The sequence below is a fragment of the Aythya marila genome, assembly GCF_965140915.1.
Source record: "Aythya marila genome assembly, chromosome: 2".
NCBI classification, from domain to species: domain Eukaryota; kingdom Metazoa; phylum Chordata; class Aves; order Anseriformes; family Anatidae; genus Aythya; species Aythya marila.
Window position 1 is genome coordinate 25,894,608 of NC_139043.1, and position 21,733 is coordinate 25,916,340.

General features: G+C 39.1%; 1 protein-coding gene across 1 annotated transcript in view; it reads left to right on the forward strand.

The window, feature by feature from the left end:
- Window positions 1-19,781, forward strand: part of COL1A2 (collagen type I alpha 2 chain) — a 37,264-nt gene extending 17,483 nt beyond the window's left edge. Inside the window, exons 19-50 of the mRNA XM_082752844.1 lie at window positions 53-160; window positions 1,002-1,055; window positions 1,157-1,255; window positions 2,077-2,130; window positions 2,519-2,617; window positions 3,356-3,409; window positions 4,101-4,154; window positions 4,284-4,337; window positions 4,445-4,498; window positions 5,295-5,339; window positions 6,309-6,407; window positions 7,126-7,233; window positions 8,131-8,184; window positions 8,732-8,785; window positions 9,303-9,356; window positions 9,447-9,500; window positions 9,597-9,704; window positions 10,451-10,504; window positions 10,599-10,652; window positions 11,530-11,691; window positions 12,607-12,714; window positions 13,140-13,247; window positions 13,892-13,945; window positions 14,049-14,156; window positions 14,342-14,395; window positions 14,746-14,853; window positions 15,455-15,508; window positions 15,637-15,744; window positions 16,166-16,412; window positions 16,836-17,026; window positions 18,077-18,319; window positions 18,880-19,781. Of these exons, the coding sequence (XP_082608970.1) occupies window positions 53-160; window positions 1,002-1,055; window positions 1,157-1,255; window positions 2,077-2,130; window positions 2,519-2,617; window positions 3,356-3,409; window positions 4,101-4,154; window positions 4,284-4,337; window positions 4,445-4,498; window positions 5,295-5,339; window positions 6,309-6,407; window positions 7,126-7,233; window positions 8,131-8,184; window positions 8,732-8,785; window positions 9,303-9,356; window positions 9,447-9,500; window positions 9,597-9,704; window positions 10,451-10,504; window positions 10,599-10,652; window positions 11,530-11,691; window positions 12,607-12,714; window positions 13,140-13,247; window positions 13,892-13,945; window positions 14,049-14,156; window positions 14,342-14,395; window positions 14,746-14,853; window positions 15,455-15,508; window positions 15,637-15,744; window positions 16,166-16,412; window positions 16,836-17,026; window positions 18,077-18,319; window positions 18,880-19,026 (3,006 nt within the window). The 3' untranslated portion in view covers window positions 19,027-19,781. The remainder of the gene's footprint in view (window positions 1-52; window positions 161-1,001; window positions 1,056-1,156; window positions 1,256-2,076; window positions 2,131-2,518; window positions 2,618-3,355; window positions 3,410-4,100; window positions 4,155-4,283; window positions 4,338-4,444; window positions 4,499-5,294; window positions 5,340-6,308; window positions 6,408-7,125; window positions 7,234-8,130; window positions 8,185-8,731; window positions 8,786-9,302; window positions 9,357-9,446; window positions 9,501-9,596; window positions 9,705-10,450; window positions 10,505-10,598; window positions 10,653-11,529; window positions 11,692-12,606; window positions 12,715-13,139; window positions 13,248-13,891; window positions 13,946-14,048; window positions 14,157-14,341; window positions 14,396-14,745; window positions 14,854-15,454; window positions 15,509-15,636; window positions 15,745-16,165; window positions 16,413-16,835; window positions 17,027-18,076; window positions 18,320-18,879) is intronic.
- The last annotated feature ends 1,952 nt before the right edge of the window (window positions 19,782-21,733 follow it).

The following is a 21,733-nucleotide window of genomic DNA, read 5'->3' on the forward strand; positions in this document are numbered from 1 at the left end:
TACCTGCAACACAGCATCTGATTTCTTCTTTTCCTTTGTTTGGTTGAAATAGGGTGCTGCTGGCCCTCCCGGCCCTCCTGGTCCAAGTGGTGAGGAAGGCAAGAGAGGCAGCAATGGTGAACCTGGCTCTGCTGGTCCCCCTGGCCCTGCTGGTCTGAGAGTAAGTTCTCTTTTCATGTTCCAGAAGTAGAAACAAAAAGGAAAGAAGAAACCAAGCTAGACTTTGCTAGACAAAGACAATTTAAATTATTTGAAGTCATTAAATGTGTGTTATTGCAGCTAGGCAAAGCTCATTTGCCATTCTGAGCCTTTTGATTAGCTGGGAACAATCCTGTTTTTGCTTTGCATTAATGCTGTTTACTATCTTATCCCTGAATTAATTACAGGGTGCTTTGTATTATCCATTGTTTAATGTTTAGTGAATCATTATTGATTTCCCTATAAACTTTCATGATGGGATTTAACTGCTTGAAGGAGATAATTGGCTCACAAATAATGCGACAAAGGCTTCAATTCAGTGTCTTCATGGGTGTATAGCACCCTTTTTTCTGGGGGAGGAAACAATGCAGTGACTTTCAGGAGGCATGTGGCCTCATGCAGGAGCAGGAATTCAGTGGAAAAGGCTAGGAAATATAGGCAGTGTTTCCACCAGGTTTGATAGAGATCAGGATTCAGTATTGCACCTCATGTAGGTTGTACAGTCAGATGAGCTAGCAATGCTCTGCAGAGAAGTGAAGGTGAAACACTACCTGCCAGGTTGTGGAATCCTAGCTGTTGGCCACACCAACTGTTAAATTACACTGAAAATGCTCTCTTAAAGCAGGTTAAAGTGAGAGATTTCTTATGCTGCTCAGTACAAATGTATGCTCTAAATGCTTAAAGCTGTGCTTATGTTATATTCAGCATACCTGCTTGAAGACCTGAAATTTAATAAGCATTATCCACCATACCGGAATAGATTTCTCCTTCCCTTTCTTGATTTGTTTTGTGTTCACTTGCAGGGTGTGCCTGGATCTCGTGGTCTCCCTGGAGCTGATGGCAGAGCTGGTGTCATGGTAAGACTTCTCCCTGAGTCACTATTTCCAAACCATCTTTTTATATACAGACACGATGCTTTTTGCTACCTCTGCCTAATTTTGTGTATTTATTCTGATAGGGACCTGCTGGTAACCGTGGTGCTAGTGGTCCTGTTGGTGCTAAGGGTCCTAATGGTGATGGTGGCCGTCCTGGTGAGCCTGGTCTTATGGGTCCAAGAGTAAGTTTGAACTGTGCAAAAAGAAAATCACTTACTTTTGCGTTTGGGGGATAAAATTATTCAGAACTCCAACTGCAAAAAAAAAGTCTGTGCTAACCACAGTTACGGGATTTCCATCAGTCCATTGAAAAAAATAACTGAGGAAATGATTAATCAGCATCAAAATGTTAATTGAAATTCCTTTCTTTTGTATGTGGTAGCATCTTACTGCCTTGATCATGGAGCAGTATTCGCTTCTACTAGCTACTGCACTGACTTACAAAAGGGGTTCTGCTTATGATTATTTACACAATGTGATCATTAAGATAACAACTGTAGTGTGTGTCCTCTGTAACTAACTAAAAGAAGAGAAAACTCTATTAAAATGATGTAAGATGGCTGATCTCAATTCTTTCAATTTTATTTTGCTCATGATTTCACTGAAAACAGCCATCTACTTCAGTGGTACTAGATCCAGCCGGATTATTTCCATGTCAATGACTTTTGTCCTCTTTAATCTATTCTGTCCCTTTCTATCCCACCTCCCATGAATTGAACACTTTCAATGTATGTGTGAACTATTAAGCATCTTCAAACTCTCTATTAAAGTAGAGCCTAAATGAGTTTGGGTGAAACAGGTACTTACCTGTCAGTCATTTTCAGCCACATGGAGGCACACACCACCAAACTGAACTTCAGTTTAGATGCAAACTTAATAGGACATGCAGCCCTGTTTCCACAATGTATATCCAATAACTTGGCATCTGCATGTGTACGTGTGTGTAAAAAAGTTGATTAAATGTTGGATGCCTTCTAAAGACATGAAATCTTTCCTTTCTTAGGGCCTCCCAGGTCAGCCTGGAAGCCCAGGCCCTGCTGGCAAGGAAGGTCCTGTTGTAAGTACTCTGATTTTAGTTCTGTTTTTCCAATGCATGCAAAGCATAAGCATAAACTGAGATTTAAGAAGAAATGGTCTTAACACTGAGGTCTAGTATGACTATGTAAAACCAGTAAGACTTTACTACCACATTACTCAGATCTATAAAAAACTTGCCATTCATTCTGTGGGTCTTAGATCCAGACTATGTTCTGGAAGAGGAAGAAGTAATTCACAGCTCTATAAAAAAGAGAAAAAGGGAAGAATGCAGATGCATGTGATGTAATAACAGTGTTTAAAAGCTAAATGGCATTTGCTTCCTGTCAGTACACTTTTCTCCTAAAACTGAACTCTCAGAACCAACTAAATTACCACCACCATTCAATATGTATTTTTTGTTTTTCTAGGGTTTCCCTGGTGCAGATGGTAGAGTTGGACCAATTGGTCCAGCTGGCAACAGAGGTGAGCCGGGCAACATTGGATTCCCTGGACCAAAAGGTCCCACTGTAAGTACAGTAGAGTCACTTCCTATTTCTATGAAACTATTTCCAGACTAAGCCATAGGTCCCCAGCTCTAACAATCAAATACATCTCTCTGTCCTGTACTGTTTATTGGATGGCATTCACTTACATTCGAGAGTTCCATCTTAAATTGCTTTCCAATTATCTAAAACACGATTAAACAATCAGAAACATTTTTTAGGAATATTTGGACATTAAAGTGATGGTAGCTATATATATGTATTTATCACTTCTGTATATACAATTCAATAAAAGTTCTGTAAAAGCTGGACACAAAGCCTAAACTTCAGTTCCAGGGGATTGTTATTTCAAAGTGTAGTCCAAAGCTCACTCACCTGAGAAGAAAAGCTGTCAGTGATTTCTGTGGAGCTTTTGACATGTCCCACAGATGAAGCAAGTAACAATAGTTACCTCCTGGATTTGTAGTGTTGCTTTACATACACACGTAGGTGTGGTGTCTGAAATAGGAAGTTACATGGAATATCAAGGGCTTGGATTGCTATCTCAAAAAAATTGGAGTTCTGAAAAGATGACACTTATTTGCATAATTATTCTATCTAACTAATTTAAAAGGACAGATGTCAGTTGTTTTTCCATTAGGGTTAAAGAAATGTTACAATAAATCTTCCAGCAATTAGAGTATCGGTTTCTATCCAGTAGTTTAGACTGAACCTAATATGAAGTCCTTGTTAACTTTCAGTGTTTTTTCTTTTCAACTTCAGGGTGAACCTGGCAAACCTGGTGAAAAAGGCAATGTTGGTCTTGCTGGCCCACGGGTATGTGGATATGTTTTTTTTATAAAGCTCCATAGAGAGAAACATAGATTTTCAAAGCCTCTTTAGTAAGATAACACTTTCTTGTGCAAACATGAGTAGGTGATGAAACAGAAAAGCGCTTCAGAACTCATTCATATAGCTTCTTGTCAGTGGGGATTATTACTTAAGGATTAATATTAGTCTAAATGAAAATTATCCCTACTGGGTATTGTTTTAGTAATTAATTATGGGATATTAGCTTCCTATTAAGAGAAGAAAATAGCACTTCCTGTGCAAATTTTTGAGGAGAGTGTGTAGTTTCTAATTTATTCTATAAATTTCCAGTACTTTCTTACTGATAGTTGTAATTTAGTAAATTTTCCATGTAAGGATTCCAATAATTGGTTTGTTCTGGGAAAAATATAGTCTCCCAGCCAGGTTCCTGTATCTGTAATTCCAAACGAAGTTTTTATAAGGATGAAGGCACTGCAATAACTAAAACAAATGCAGTGTAAGCATCTCTAGTGCTTTTTGACAGTGAAGCTCTTACAAGCAAATAGATAAGTCAAACCTAAGATGTCAGCTTAAATGTACCAGTGTGAGTTCAAAATATGCAGCCAGAGATCTTCATTTTTGTCACAGAGGCACTTGAGAGAGATATAACTCATAACAAATCAAAACAGATAACAGATTTCTACTTGAACACATTTAGGGTGCTCCTGGTCCTGAGGGAAACAATGGTGCTCAAGGTCCTCCTGGTGTCACTGTAAGTAACAGACTCCACAGAGATCCAATACATGATTTATTTTTCATCAATGGGACTTCCCATTTTCAAATCCATTTTCCTTTATTTCTGCTACCAAGTTAATCCCTTGGTTTCTTTCATTCTATCCAGGGCAACCAAGGTGCAAAGGGTGAACAAGGTCCAGCTGGCCCTCCTGGCTTCCAGGTAAGTAACTACATGCTCTGCCTAACTTTGTTTATGTTTTACAAAACATGAAGTGCTTCTGCCTTAACTTTATTTGTATCTTTTTTTCTTTTTTTTTTTACACTTAGGGTCTGCCAGGTCCCTCAGGTCCAGCTGGTGAAGCTGGTAAACCCGGTGAAAGGGTGAGTGCCATACACAGTACTGCACAAGTATGGGCGGGTATTGCATAGATGTTACACTTAGAACTGCACATGTGGTGAAGCAAATGCTTGTTGAATGTATTTGCCAAACTGATTTGTGTTATATATAAAGTTTAGTAGTCGCTTTTGTTAAAGGTAGCCATAAATGGAGAAGGTCCTTTGTCATTTTCAACATACTCACTTTTTCAAAGTTCTGGTGTGAAAAAACAAAAACAGTGCTTTCTTTTTGGGCCATAAGCAGCATTAATATCCCCCACAGAAGACAAGACAGTACATGAAGCATATTTAATCCAAATTTCTTTTGAAATCTACAAGGTTCAGTCTTAATTGTCATTACTCCAGTTGTATGGCTTTGCACATAACCAACTGCAGTGGTTTTACAATGGCATGCAACTGAGGTAACTCAGTGATTATTCATGCACCAGGTTCTGCACAGTTAATGTGTGATGGAACCTGCAAATTGTGCACCCTATGCATCATAACCACCCTTAAAGTTGATAGTTACATCATTCCATGTCCCAGTGTAAAAACTTACACTGCATGTGCCTGACATGAGCTTGGAATTTAATAGCTCAAGAGGTACAGCTCTTATCATGTGTGCTCTGAGATTTTGTGCAGTTATGAAAAGCATTTATGTATCTAAAAGATTAATTTTAGTCTGAAGATTTTCGATATACTGCTGCAATTTGAGAAGTATTTCTATTTGCTGCTAAGAAACATTCAATTTAATAAGTTTGCTTTTGAAATAACTTTTATCAATCCATCTCCTCTCTTCTAGGGTCTTCATGGTGAATTTGGTGTCCCTGGTCCTGCTGGCCCAAGAGTGAGTAATTCATTTGAAATCTAGTAGAGACTGTCTTAATAAAGTGTTCAGTAATAATATGAACTATATACTTTTACAAGTGATATGGTTTAGTGGAGGACTTGTTAGTGTTAGGTCAGAGGTTGGACTAGGTGATCTTGGAGGTCTCTTCCAACCTAGATGATTCTGAGATTCTGAAGTTTCTCAAGACAGACAGCTCTTCTTGGGTACAGAACACAGCAGACTGACTACCTGGAAAGAGAATTTTCTCTTCTCTTTCCACTTGTCAGGGTATATGATTACACAATACACACCAGTGTTAGTAAACTCCTAAATAAGCAATACAAATATTATCCAAGTAATGAAGTCCTGATGAGCTGATCTATTTTTTTTTTTGCATTAACAAACTTCACAATGGGAGTGTGGATGGCAAGAGACTGGTCCTACAGTGTTACTCTGAGGCCTGGTACATAGGAGAATTTTCATCTCCATTGTCTGTAGGTCGACTTAATCCTGACCAGTTCAGTGATACCATCCCTTGCTAGCCAGCTCCTGCCTCCTATGTAATGTCAGTGTAAACCAGTGGTGGGCAGAATCCAGAGCCTGGAATAGTCATTAGATATTGCCTTCACCTCTCTTCATTCCTGTGCCATTATCTGCCCTAAAATTGATAGCATAAGCTCCGTTTGACAACAGTAAGCAAGTCATTATTCGAGAGTAAACACAGTAGCCAAATTCCATGATCAAGAAGTACCTGTAGTTTAATTGTCAGCTGTTATGATGCAAGACTTTGATACTTTGCTATATTTGTGTCAAAAGCTAGAGACAGATCTTCTGACCAATATAGTTAATATGTCCATAATTTTAATATTAATAATGGTTTGTTCAGATGAAAATGCATCATAATGTCACTGCTATCAGTCAGTTCTTTTAAATCTCTAAGCTACAGACCAATTCTAGGGCAAACTCCAATCAGACTGTCTCTTGCAGGGTGAGCGTGGTCCTCCTGGTGAAAGTGGTGCTGTTGGTCCTGCTGGTCCCATTGGAAGCCGTGGTCCATCTGGCCCACCAGGCCCTGATGGTAACAAGGTATGTCTCTGTCTCTTCTAGCTGCTATTGCCTCACTTTGAATTGCTGATGAGGGCAGTCAAAAGCCTTCCTTTCTCAGCATAGGTGATTAGTAGGTAATGGGTAACCTACACACTACAGCCACTGGGCCATTAGTTCAAGTAGTAAAGCTCCGTGGTAGTAATAGTAAAGCTCACAGTCTCCACTAACAGATTTTTTGTTTAGCTCTACAGAGTATAGAAGGGGAGCTCCAGTTTGAAGGCAGTTTGAATACAGCTTGTCAGCAGGGAATACTATTACTCTGAGACAGGGTGGAAGACTTTGGCCAAAATTCATACTAAGCTCTGTTTATACCCACCTCGGGCAAGATGTTCTTGAGTTTAGTAAGCAGTATTTTCCCCAAAACATTAGCATGATAATAAGTGATCATCTACCAAGCCAACACTGTCTGAATGCTGAGTGTGGGGCTCAATTTTCAAGATTTACACGTGTACTCTTTCTACTAAAGTTTACTTTAGAGTGTGGGACAGACTAACTCCTCAGGAGTCCACAGAGTCAGAGTTTGTCTGACATCTTCACTAGCTGAAAAAGTAAAATACATACAATAGCTTGAGACCAAATACTACTACTGAGTCTATTTAAAAGTAAGCAGAATGATGGTCTGAGTAGTAATGACGACTTTGTTCCATATTGTATGAATTATTTCACTCTGTCTTACAAGATATCCTGTTGCTGCTAGGGTGAGCCTGGTAATGTTGGTGCTGCTGGTGGTCCTGGCCCTGCTGGCCCTGGTGGAATCCCAGGAGAGAGAGGTGTTGCTGGTGTTCCAGGAGGCAAGGGTGAGAAGGTAAGATTGGTGGTCTAACCTGCTTTGTTATGGCATACACAGGTTTGGGAGATACTTGAATTACCCTCGCTGAAGAAAAAAAAGTTACCCAAATGACTTTTATTTATGGTGAAACTATTTCATAGTGTTTCATTAATACTCCATTAATACGAGTTTTGTTGGTCCAACAGACTGACAATCTTTTGAGGTACTAAGGCTGTATTTTCATCTTAGCTTAGCATTTTGAATCAGTTTAAGTGGCAGTTGTAACTTCACAGGGTTGGATAACAACCAGCTTATCTTTGCCAAAGTAATATTAAATTTGTGTAGGCTTTACAGCAGGAATAGGCTTACAGATCACAAAGAACTGAATCTTTGATCAAATCCCTAACTGCTTTACTCTAGATGCAGTGCCTATGATATGTAAATCAATTACAAAAAATTGTGATTGTATCAGATATAAATAAAATCAGAAACCATTTTAGCTGGTTTAAGCAGTTAAATAAAGCTGTGAAATCTAGTTGAGTGCAAGTCCTGTTGCAACCTCTGTTTTATTCATGTAATTATCCTTAATTGATTTCTATCTTGTTAGGTACATCTTGTTCTAAATTCTATTCTGTTCATTATTTAAACTCTATACTGAGATTTCTAGAACTTAGATTTTTTTCAGTCAAAACAATAGTCATTTAGTGTAAATGAAGTTGTAAGGAACTTACGATAAAAATGGCTTACACCTTTTTGTAAAATACTATACACTGACATGCAGGTTAATAAGTCCATTCTCACACTAAACCCACCATGATATATATCTCTGTAATGCATGTAGACTCAGCAAACAGCTCAGGGTTTCTTTCTTAGAAACTATTCTGTTCATTGCCAATATAATTGCTTTTTTCCTCTCTGTGTATGATTTTCTAGGGTGCCCCAGGTCTGAGAGGTGATACTGGTGCCACTGGAAGAGATGGTGCTCGTGTAAGTATTTCTTGGTTCTACCTGAGTTTGCCTTGCTGCACTTCAGAACTTAAGTGACTAAAAAGAATATTTGGGGCTTTCATTTTCCAGTGTATTGTATTTCCTCTTACAGCTGTTTGCTTTTGAGGCAAATCAGCATGATTGTGTAGCCCCTAGTCCAGAGATGTTTGAATCTGGGGAGTGATCACTTCTCACGTACACAAGTCAGTGAAATGACATCCGAGATCAATGTATTTCATAGACAGTTTTCAATGTGATATTGGGCTGGGCCTATAAACTTCCAGAGGACAGAGACAATGAAAAGGCAGCCTGTAAAAACACAAAATTATCATTAATTTGACATCTCAGCTGCCTGTCCTAGATTGCATGTTTTGGGAAGAAAACTATAAACTCTTGATAAAATCATGTGTCGTTTATATTAAGTGTTCTTTATATTAAAATATCTGGAAGAAAATCACATTTATCTCCAGGAGAAAAGAGAAAAAAAAAAAGTAGTCATTCTTGCTTACATATTGTTAGAAATGTTGTCCTGTCTCTTGACCTCTAGGGTCTCCCTGGTGCTATTGGTGCTCCTGGCCCTGCTGGTGGTGCTGGTGACCGGGTAAGTCTACTCTCTGAATGAAAAATCATCTTGCTTGTTTATATAGTTTACCCACAGCAGGAGTATTGATGAAGTGTCTAGTCTAATAAAAAACAATTCCAACTTGTTGAAGTGTAAGTTTTTAAGTTTTTCACATCTGGAAGGTAAGGCTGATTGTGATTTTGCCGTAGCACCCATGCCTCTTCTTAAAAGGACAGGAAAGGGATAAACATCTATATGGCAGTGTTTTTTACTGAGAGAAAAATTTGATTTGGGCCTTATTGGAATTCTTTCCAGTTGAGGTTAATTGCCGCGATCCTGCTCATGCAGTGGGAAGACATTCTGATAATGGTGCCGAAGAACCACGCATTAGCTCATAATGATTCTTTATCCTGTCCAGTTATCATTAGAAATTATTAAAGAAGTGCAGGTCAAAACAGACAAGTGGAGACTTACTTATGCATCTGTACCACAAGGTCTACTGTGTTCTGACTACTGTGGTGTTCCCCCACATCATGTCTTCTGCTATCTGTTTCAGGGTGAAGGAGGTCCTGCTGGTCCTGCCGGTCCTGCTGGTGCCCGTGGTATTCCTGTAAGTAAAATTCCTTCCACTAGTCCAGTGTCAAAGACATGATGTTCAGAAAAATGCCTTCTTAAAGCCAATTCATTGTCCTCTCTTTAGGGTGAACGTGGTGAGCCTGGTCCCGTAGGTCCTAGTGGATTTGCTGGACCTCCTGTGAGTATTGTTGACCTCTTATGGATTCACACCATTCCTTTACTTTCTTTTTATGCTTTTCCAACTCCTTATTGTGTGTTTCTTTTCGGCCCATAGGGTGCAGCTGGTCAGCCTGGTGCTAAAGGAGAACGTGGACCTAAAGGACCTAAGGGTGAAACAGGACCCACAGGTGCTATTGGGCCAATTGGTGCTTCTGGACCACCAGTAAGTGAACTGTCTTTGTAAAACACGTGGTTCCTAACTGTGCTAAGCAAGAAATATGCTAGCCTGAAGGCCTTGAATTTTAAAAAGGTAATTAAAAAAAGAAACTAGGCTGTGAGGAAAGTCAGCATTCTGATTTTCACACACTATATCAACTTTGTCAATCTATTTATGTGGGCTCAGATCGTGAGTCTGGAACTGAAAGGAAGAGAAATAAGTAAATAATTTTCAACTTGCCCTGAAGATCAGCAAAATCAGCCTATCTTGGACCATTCAGGGGGTGTCTGTGGGTAAGTTCCTGAGCTGAGGACCCTGATACCTTCCTCTCAAAGACAGAATATGCTGTTGCAAATAAGTTTCAGTCCCAGTCATGCAGAAGCATATGTGCAAATTTGTCTCTGCACCCACTTGCAAAAAGGCTTTTTATGTGCTTACACCTTTATAGCCCAAAGGTACACACTACTTCACCTGCATGTGGGCCATTACTGGGGAGTTGGTGTAAATAATGCAGAAAATCAGGCCTCAGTCTCTGAAATACTGTAAAGTGTTGCAAGATAACATGGCTCAGGGATCTTACCATATGCTTTAGGGCAATACCAGGCCTTGGAACTAAATTAACTTCTAACTTAACTTAACTTGGAACTAGCTTAACTTTTGTAAGAGTGAAACTGACCCCTTGACATCCACTTTTTGTGAATATAAGCAGTCTTTGCTTGAATCATCTGTCTCTTTCAATCCTTTGCACATAGGGTCCTGCTGGTGCTGCTGGTCCTGCTGGTCCTCGTGGTGATGCTGGTCCTCCTGTAAGTCTTCAGGCTTTTAACATTAGTGTTGTTGCTTTCCATAAAGTCATTGTTTCCTTTGAACCAAATTTTTGTTTTTTACTTTTATTTTTAGGGCATGACTGGTTTCCCTGGTGCTGCTGGAAGAGTTGGTCCTCCAGGCCCTGCTGTAAGTAACTAATGGAAAAGTTTTAATGGGAGACAAGTCCAAAGTTGGATTGGTTAGGAATAATCCTCATCTTTGTTACATGGACTCAAATTCTGACTGTACTGGAATTACTTCAGGTCTTTACCTGGATGAGAGTCACTTAACTGCTTAAATTCCCAGAGTGGGAGTTAGGCATTTAGTTTATTTTTTTTACAAGCCATCAAGCATCTGTCTGCATCTTGAAGTACCTAGCCATTTGTAAAAATTTGGGGTTCTTTTGTTTTTATTCATTGAGAGTAACTACATTACCACTGATTTCGAGTAGAATAAGAAGGTTGTGACCTTACTCAAAAAGTATGGAGAGATTATTTTTTGTCCACACTTTCTAAAGTATCTGCAGTTCCATCCCCTGTCTGAAACAGGGCAACCTCTCCTTTTGTTTAAGAAGGGATTCACTGCTGCTTTATTTCTCAGCCAAAAATTCTTATTTTGTATTGACTTTTGTAAAACTTCCTTTTCACAAGGGTGTTCCAACCATTTGGAAAAGGTATTTCTTTCCTATAGTTAAATATACTTTAAATCCAAGTATCCAAAGCAAAACAATCCTGTTGAAATGTTTTCTTGTAGACTTTATAGTTGCAATTAATGTCTCCAGAGCCAATCAATATTTTCATATAAATTCTGCCACATTCACTATGTATAGTGAATATATATATTCAATAATTCTACGAATTCCAGCTATCCACAGCTAACAGAAGAGTAGCAGTTGCTTCTCTGGAACAGCTGATAACTTGTTTATTGCAAAGTACCATTTTCGTACATGGATGTAAAACAAAACCTGTTATCCCCAGTTAATTGGTCTATATTGTAATGATGTCATGTTCATACTCAATCCTAGGGCATCACTGGTCCCCCTGGTCCTCCTGGCCCAGCTGGCAAAGATGGTGCTAGAGGTCTGCGTGGTGATGTTGGTCCAGTTGGCCGTACTGGTGAACAAGGTATTGCTGGCCCACCTGGTTTTGCTGGTGAGAAAGGTCCATCTGGAGAGGCTGGTGCTCCTGTAAGTTATTAAGTATCACATCTCATTAAAACTATCTCTCTTCAAGTAAATGTTACAGCTTCTAAGAGTGTTTTGGTACCTCTGAGGGGCTTTTCTCTTTTACCCTTAAATTTGGCAAAGCTTTTAAGCAGAAGCTCCACTGAGACTCAAGAAATAGTTTATAAAGATGTAGCTAAGAGGAAAGTCTTTGGTGCACTTGTCAGACATGAATTAAAATTTTGTAGGTGACAGTTGAAAACTTGCTCTATGTCTAGTATCAAGCAAAGAATGTTCTAGTTTTATGTTGTAATAAAAACATAGTTGACATAGAGGGCCTGACTAATTAAGGATAATAAATAGGGTGATCAGTCAGGATGATTACTTAGGCCAAGTTTAGTAGCACGTGCTCAAATTTAAGGAAACTGAAAAATCTCTTAACTAAACAACCTTTGCCTTTCAACGGGTCAGTGAAGAGCAGTAAGGCTTGTCTGAAGATATTAGGAACTGCCTAGGTATTTTTCTAAGGCTATCTTAGAATTAGATGATCAATTTCTTCACTGTGGAATCCCCTCACACAGTTCCCCTCGCACAGTCATCTTCCCTATACTGAATGCCCCAGTTTTCTTGTACCACCTGCTGTTAGTGAATGGGAAGGACTCAATGGATCTTGCCTAGTTTTCTAGAAAGGAGAAGTGTATGACAGTTTTTCAGAAAGAGCATTTTAACTGTTGTTTAAACAGCTGGGGAGGGGAGGTGTATAACCAGCATTACCTCCTCACAGACCCTTACCTTTGGTTACAAATTCTTCCATATTGGAACTGGCACTGATACACATTGAGATCTTTGGAAAGTAGTTACAGAGCAGAACAAATGAGAAGTGTGAAGGGCCTTTAAAACCATTTTTCATCTGTTAATATAAATGTCTTCATGTCATAGGGTCCTCCTGGTACCCCAGGTCCTCAGGGTATTCTTGGTGCTCCTGGTATCCTTGGTCTGCCTGGCTCTCGGGGAGAACGTGGTCTTCCAGGCATCTCTGGAGCAACAGTGAGTATATGTCTATTAACTGCTTTAAACAGACCAGTGTAAAGAAAAATTAGATCTCCTCTTAAGGAACACTATGGGACAGATCTAGATTCTGCTGATGCAAACAGATGATATTTATATGGAGCCTACAGACTTAGAGCAGCAGGAGACATTATTGCTTGCCACAGACAAGATTTGTGTCTGCAGGTGAGCATATTTTTGAAGGGCATCAGGGGTTTCTGTTCTTAGCAAGGCATAGAAGAGGCAGAAAATTTAGGATGAAGGTGACATTTGCTATAGTTAGATATGTTTCTCCTTGTCTTCTTGTTCTGTTTCACTTCAGAATCGATTAGAGAAATGTTTCTCTTAGATATAGGCTGAAAGTTCTGTAAGACTGTTTTTGTTGTATTATATGTCACATTTTGTTACCACTGTTCCTGTATTAGGGTGAACCTGGTCCCCTGGGTGTTTCTGGTCCTCCTGGTGCTCGTGGTCCCTCTGGTCCCGTGGGTTCTCCTGGTCCAAATGGTGCTCCTGGTGAAGCTGGTCGTGATGTAAGCTGTCTTATTTCCTCTTCAAGATTGCTTTTGTTTTGAGCCAAAGACAAATACACAGAAAATCTGGATACAACCGGTGGTTGTTCTGCTAGTGAACTTATACCTTCCAATTCTCGGTGGCCTTGCTACCAGCTCTTCAGAGCAGTGAATAAATTTATCTATCTAACTTAGCCATCCAGGTTAGTAGTTCACCTTTAAGAAGGGTATCCATACAATGGCTAGACATAACTTACATTATAAGAATAGTTAAAATATAATATGTACAAATTATCTTTTATCCTGTACAGTTAACTATTGTAAAGCTTTCTGTGGGCTTTATCAGGGAAGCTTATTTGATAATTGAAGTACTCCAGTACTAACTTTTCATTTAGAGAAATAGAAGAAAAACAACAAAAAAGTTGTATTCTATATTGATCATGTAAAACCAAAAATATTTGAAGACTGTCTTAGTTTTCTGAGAACACTAATGTATTTAAGGGACTCAAGAGTGGCATCTATAATGAAAGGCTTGGTATCTTCAAGATTTTAGCTATCCCACCTTAATGTCTTCTCAATCTCATTGGGAGCAATTAGGCTGACACACAGTTCTGTATGATATGAATGTTGATGGAATGTAATATTTTTAATTGGTATTTTAACAGGGCAATCCTGGAAATGATGGTCCTCCAGGCCGTGATGGTGCTCCTGGTTTCAAGGTAATTTGTTCTTTCCTTCTATTCTATGCTCACAAAAGAAGTATTCCAATATGTGTAAGTCAGTAGTAACACAGTCTCTCCTCTTGTGTTCCCTTGCTTTCAGGGTGAGCGTGGTGCTCCTGGTAGCCCTGGTCCCAGTGGTGCCTTGGGTGCTCCTGGTCCTCATGGTCAAGTTGGTCCTGCTGGAAAGCCTGGAAACCGTGGTGATCCTGTAAGTTGATGAGATCTTGCATTTTTTGATATGGGACTAACATTTGTCCATCACACATGCATACATTATACATCAAAACCTTGCAATATGTGGATAATTATTTAATAAAAGTTCCATGCTTTATATATCTCTGCAGAAAACGAAGTATGATATACAACAGTGACATGCATTTTCTTTTGTTTCAGGGTCCTGCTGGTCACGTCGGTCCTGCTGGTGCTTTTGGTCCAAGAGGTCTTGCTGTAAGTCTGGTTTCTAAATACATTACTACATTGTTGCAAGAAGAGAAAACATGCTTTATTATTAAGGGCTCAAAACTGTGCTCAAGCCCAAAAAGTAATGCTTAAAGAGCTGTAAATATTTATAGACATAGAATCTTGATCAGGCATCTCTCCCCTGGGACCAATCCTGAGGCTTTTGGAATTGACACTCTTCCTGGGTGTCAGGAAGAGTGTCAACACAGGATGCATATAAATATATCAGGGGTAACCTATGGCATAACGTAGAATGCTTGTTCTTAATTTTTGCTTTGACAGTAATAACTACTTGAAGCTTTGTGTTTTGTTCCTCTGACATCTGTATCCCTTCCTAGGGCCCACAAGGTCCACGTGGTGAGAAAGGTGAACCTGGTGACAAGGGTCATAGAGGTCTGCCTGGCCTGAAGGGACACAACGGATTGCAGGGTCTTCCTGGTCTTGCTGTAAGTAAACGATTTTCAGTATGTTGACTTACTCCAGTCTGCATCATCTTTCAAAGGCCTCTTTAACATTCAATGCTCTCCACATAAAATGGCAAGTTTTCATAATGCCATTGATAGATGATCTTAGAACTACGAATACTGTGAGCCCTGAAACTCAAGTGCATTTGACTAGTGCAGAATTTTAAAAGCTCTGCTTTTGTTTTAGTATTATTTCCCTTTTTTTCCTCAGAAGTTCGAAAGCTTTTGTATCACAGAGAAGCAGAATTCATTTGTAGATTGTCTTCCCTTTAAATTCTGGTATCCTCTTCAGGAATCTTATTTTTTAGGCTCTTATTTTTAAATGCTTCTCAGAAAATCTGAAGAAACAATGTAGAGACTTTTATATAGGTTATCCATGTAAATATGTCCTTTCGCTCTCTCTCCTCCCTCCGTAAAACAGGCATTTTATATCCCAGCTCCACTAATAAATGCCAGTAGCCCTAGATTTCCATTCTCTGAACCCAAATACACCTGCTGATTATAGTTCCCTCTTGAATCATGCTAATACAATGTGTGGTACTGCATTTTTTTTAAATGACTATGAATTTGTCTTTCCCAATAGGGCCAACATGGTGATCAAGGTCCTCCTGGTAACAACGGTCCTGCTGGCCCAAGGGTATGTAAATATAAGAGCATATGCAAATAATTCTCCCATTGTTTTATGCAATAAATTTTTACACTCCTGTTTATGAATCCCTTTTTCTAGTGTTCTCTACTGTCATTAAACTGTTCGTTTCCTTTCAGGGTCCTCCTGGTCCTTCTGGTCCTCCTGGTAAAGATGGTCGCAATGGTCTCCCTGGACCTATTGGCCCTGCTGGTGCACGTGGCTCTCATGGTAGCCAAGGCCCTGCTGTGAGTATAACTTTATTTTGTTGATTTAATGCATTGAGGTCACAGTTGCAAGAAAATAACTTCAAAAGCTTAATAGTTTAAATAGATGTGTTTTCATTTGAGGAAAAAAGAAAATCCAAAAGTTGTTTAATATCCAACGTTTCCCGAATAGGGAACATCTCAATGGTTCCCTAATAAACCTGAAGTCCTTGTTCATTTCTTACGGCCAGCTGGTATATGCACAAAGATGTGGCAGTCCTACACAGTCAATCTTCTACTACTTTAGTCCATAGTAGTTACCATATAATGTGTCCATAAATCCTTCCTCAGATTAGAGCTGAGTGCTAGGACTTCAATAGGACAATGCATGTGTGGAAGCAGTCAACTGAAAACCATATTTGTAATAGAATGCTTCTTGTCTTTCCCTTTTGAAAAACTTTAGGGTCCCCCTGGTCCTCCTGGCCCACCTGGTCCCCCTGGTCCCAATGGTGGTGGATATGAAGTTGGCTACGATGCAGAATACTACCGGGCTGATCAGCCTTCTCTCAGACCCAAGGATTACGAAGTTGATGCCACTCTGAAAACATTGAACAACCAAATTGAGACCCTGCTGACCCCAGAAGGCTCCAAAAAGAACCCAGCTCGCACCTGCCGTGACCTGAGACTTAGCCACCCAGAATGGAGCAGCGGTATGTTGGTGCCAGATACTTGCCCCTTCTGTCTCAGGGAGTACTTCCAGCTTATTGGCTTTCTTTGATGAATGGTATCCCTGGCTAACAGGTGAAAATACTAAATAACAGGTGAAGGAGTTCTGTCTGCCTTCCCTGAAAATGCCTATCTATGAAGTCATTCTGACAAGTTTTTCTTATCTGTTGTTGTGCAATTATTGCAATAATTTTTCAAAATAATACAAAAATATTTAAGCCTAGTTTTTGAATACAAATCCCTATATATTGACGATCTAAAATACATATTTCTCCCAACTGTCACCCTAATATTTTATTTAGCTGTGATATTCATGACCCCTCTCTTGAGTTCCTGTATTAAAACTATTGAATATAAACTGGATGCAAATGTTAGCCTATTATTCATATTTCTTTCCTCAATTACAGGTTTCTACTGGATTGATCCTAACCAAGGCTGCTCTGCAGATGCCATTAGAGCATACTGTGACTTTGCCACTGGTGAGACTTGCATCCATGCTAACCCTGAGAATATTCCCACTAAGAACTGGTATGTCAACAAGAACCCCAAGGACAAGAAGCACGTATGGTTTGGTGAAACCATCAATGGTGGCAGTCAGGTAAGTGGAGGAACTGGAGAATGATTGTTTCTGATAGTGCTGTCTGAAGAATTCCCCATCTAATGTGTCTCAGTGAGCAAAACTTGACTTAAGCTCTTGGAGGAAAAATAGGAAAAGGGGGAAAAACCACCTTTTAACCTTTTCTCTCAAGGGAACACGGTTCCATTTCTGAGTTGAATCACAACTCACTAAAATTATTTCTTAGTATTGTTCTAACTCTTCTTGGTGCCTGCAAATGTTCAGTTCAGTATAAGTGGCTATTTCTAAGGGAATCCTGGGCTGGAATATGCTATATTAGTATAAAGACAGTCCAGAAACTGTCTGAAAAAGTAGAAAAACATCTTTGCTTATCCTTTTAATTGGGATTTATTTTTAACAATTGCACTGTTCCTAGATAGGATCTATTATGTGTAATAAAAATATCTAAGTGTATGCTACAGTGACACTCAGAATTGTTGGTCTAAGTAAAACCAAGACAACAGCCTGCTGAAAATCTCTTATGTATAGTTAAGGAGATCTAATTATGTAACTCCTAAATGAAATTGAATTAGTCTGAAATCAGTGTCCCAAGTTCTTTAGTATAAGAACATAAAATTCATCACTGTGTCAGAACAAGGGTAGTCTAGAGTCCTGTTTCTCATACTGGCTAAAATCAGATGCTGTAAAAGGATATAAGAAGGAAACAAACATCCTTAACATCCACAGACACTATTTTATTAAACTAAAAAAAAAATCAGGATTTTCTTGATCCAGGAGTTGTTTCTGTGTATTTATGGAAACAATAGATTTCTCATCTTCAAACATCTGATCTCATCTTAAAATCCACATGAACTGCCAACAGTGATATTTTGGAACAGAGTTCCACAGCTTAACTGCATGCCCTCATGATTGGTTTTTAGCCTATTTCCTGCTAGTTTCATATGGTGTTCTCTAGCTCTGCAGTTGCAGTAGGCAGACTTCTGTGATTTTTTTTAATGTTCCTAGAACAACTACTCAAACATCCACCTTTCCCCAGCAATACAATTGACTGTTTTCCTTTCTGTTTTTCAGTTTGAATACAACGATGAAGGCGTGACTTCAAAGGATATGGCCACCCAGCTTGCCTTCATGCGTCTGCTGGCCAACCATGCCTCCCAGAACATCACCTACCACTGCAAGAACAGCATTGCCTACATGGATGAGGAGACTGGAAATCTTAAAAAGGCTGTCATACTGCAGGGCTCCAATGATGTTGAACTACGAGCTGAAGGCAACAGCAGATTCACTTTCAGTGTTCTCGAGGATGGCTGCTCTGTAAGTAACACAAAGGGTGTGCACAGTGATTGCGATAATGACAGTGTTGTGCTTTCATTCAGAATTAGGTTATCAGTGAGATCAGCAGAATTTTACCCACTGAAGATAAGTAGCCTATAGAACTAACTATGCCAATCTTTAACAAGTGGCAAAGACTGGGGTACAAACAAATAATCCCTGTACTGTGCAGCGTGGCATGAAAGCAAAAGCTTTTAAGAGGGATGAGGCCCAAATTCTGTGTAAACTGAAGACTCTTTAGAAAGTAGTTCAGAAACTGCAGGAGGGGCAGGATCAAGTCCTCAATAGCTCAGGCGAGGCTCTCTGAGGATTTAACATTAGTGTGAATAATATGGTGATGTAGAGCATCACACATGTTACTTCTGAAGATTAAAGTAAATGTTTCCTCTTTATCAGAGATATGAATAGTTTGATGTGGGTATCTTACTTGCAAACAATGGCAGCAGAATTAACATGAACTTCCTTCAGAAATTATCGAATCAGGTAGAACAATTCTCAGTACTATGAACAATGTAATAACTCTAATGAATCATCTCTTGCAGAAAAAGAACAATCAATGGGGCAAAACGATCATTGAATACAGAACAAATAAGCCATCTCGCTTGCCCATCCTCGACATTGCACCTTTGGATATTGGCGGCGCTGACCAAGAATTCGGTTTGGACATTGGCCCAGTCTGTTTCAAATAAATGAACTAAAATTAACTTAAAGCCCCCCCCCAAATTATTCTCTTTGTCATTTCTCTTTATAATGAAAGCTGACTCCTTCCATTCCTTCTGTTCATCTACTTGCTTAAAGTCTGGGCGAAAGAGAAGGAGAAGAATTGATTGGAGCATTGTGCAATGAAATTTTAATACAGCCCCAAAAGGACTTGGAAGTGTTTCAAGATTAACACCTTGCTTTGGGAAATGTCAATCTTTGTAAAGAAAAAAAAAATGAAATAAAAAAAATCATGAAAGTTTGCACCACTTGTGGCCTTTGAATATCTTCCACGGAGGAAGTTTAAAACCATGACTTCCAAAGGTTTAAACTACCTCATACACTAAACTAATTGTGATCCACATCCTTTGTAGGCACTTTTCCATATCATATGAGTTATTTTCAGTTCCACTCAGAATACAGTGGTGCTAATTTCAGTATTACACAGTATCTTTCCAATACTTGAACTTTGATGGTGCTAACAGAATTTAAAATATTTCTTCTGTTTCTTTGACGTCTGTCTCAAAGCTTAGAATGTCCTGTCTCACCCCCAGCTTAAGCATGTGGATCGTTTTTCCTCATCTTTGTCCTCCAAAATCAGGTGTGCCTGCTTTCAAATCTCATTTTCATCTTCTACGATGGGTAAAAAAGAATCATCACTTCTCAAAAAAGAAAATGTATTTTGTATATGTGAGATGTTTAAATAAATTGTGAAAAAAAATAATGAAATAAAGCATGTCCAGTGTTCCAAAAGAAACTACTGAATGAGTAAAGTTACTTGCTTAGATGCATCAGCAGATATTTATAGCCAGAATTTAAACTACATTTCCATTACTGTAAGTATCTTTCTTAGCCCATTGCTGTAAAACACTTGCTTGGAGCATTTAAAAACTGCTTGCAGCTGTATTCAGGGTGTGGTTTTCTACTTGACTCTTCATTTCAACATCACCTTTTGAAAAGTCCCCAAGAAAATTAATAACATCATGCCTCATTGTACAAGAACTTCAAAGCCATAAATAATTCTTTGTGTTTTTGTTTTTTTTTCCAAATTCTAAGCAAGATTAACATCCAAAAGAAGGATCATTTTCTTGTTAAAGGGTAGCAAGAAAATGAAGATTCTGTCTTGTCGAAAGCTGCTTGGTGTTGAGAGAGTAGTGCTGGCTGACATTCTGCTGCAATCAGCAGGACTGTTTTTTGAAATGATGTGCAAAAGTCAGAGCAAGGCATCTCTAAATTCAGTCCATCTAGTCAGGAAGATCAGGCTTTTTGTTAGGCCCTTATAGTTCGTACAGTTGTGCATGAGATGCAAATCTACCCACTGTTAACTTTAGTAATTGAAAATCACAAGAAACACCCTAAGAACCAAAGACTGCTCTTTTCTGAGACCTTTTAAAATACTACTATCATACAGTGCTTTTCTGAAAGCCCTAAATGAATTGTAGTTTAAACAGCAATGGGTCTGGAATCAGGAAGAATTTGAGAGGTGCTGGAGAGAAACCTCAAAATACAAGGAGGACAACGGCAAGAGCAGGTAAGGGGAGAGCTGAGACAGGCTTAATCAGCAGGATCCTCTAAAGGGAAACCTGAAGAAAATATCCAGCAGAAAGCCCCTGTAAGCCTGAAGCCAGCCCCTGAAGGTTAGTGGCTAAGAATGCAAAGGCAGTTCCAAACAGTGCAAGGAGGAATAAGCACAAAAACTGTTTCTGAAGGAAGCTTTTCGTTCTTGCTCACAGCTGATTAAGGAAAAAAGGGCAAATATCAACATATGGCTCTAGGTGCAGCTGCTGTGTGCCTACAGATATGTGCCAAATTAATAGAAGGAGAATTGCCATAATAAAGTATAGCCCTTCTTTCTCTTAAGTGAATAAAACAGTTTCATGTAAATAACTACTGTTATTCATTGGACCACGATGATTATTTGAGTGTTAGTATTTCAATCATTGTCTTGGTATTTAAAAATCTTTGTTGTTGCTGCTGTAAAGAAAAATTAAATTATTAAAATGTTAAGAGTTTGTTTTCTCACCTGGATTGTCTAGAAGCCAGGAATTTTCTACAAGGACTGAAAAGATACTTCCCTGAGTCCATGTAATTCACTAGGAAGTATGCGAGGGTTACTGCTAGGACTGGGACGTGGACTACTGCTGCCTGTACTTTGGTGGTGGCGGGGAGAGAAAAAAAATGAGATTTTGAAAGGAAACTCCAAGAAGAAAATGCTATCTCTTGTGGCATCTTCTGATTTCTCCTGTTCTCTCTCTCATCTTTTCCACGGTGCTTCCTGACAGCCTCCTGCTAACATCCAAGTTCTTCTGTGTTGTTGTACCCTTGCTAACAAAGTGGGCTCATCTGGAAATCAAACTGGAAGAAAAAAAAAAAACATAGCACCCACCTCACACCCTGTATTAGCACCTAGAAGATGCTCAGGTTTGGCTCAGGTTTTGAGCTCATTAGAAATTACCACACAATCAAGTATTTTGCTTATGCTACGTACAATGTTGAAGATACTCCTTTCTCTCCAAGGATCACAGTTGAAAATAAATGAAATGAACTACAGGTGGCGCAGGGAGTCTTCATACTCTCCTTTCAGGAATATACAATGTTGAATAAACTTTCGGTAAAGTTCAGTCAGTCGTCTTTGGGGGCAGTCTGCCTCTCTATAAGGAATATCTCTGGATAATTTAATCATAAGCAGGTATGCAT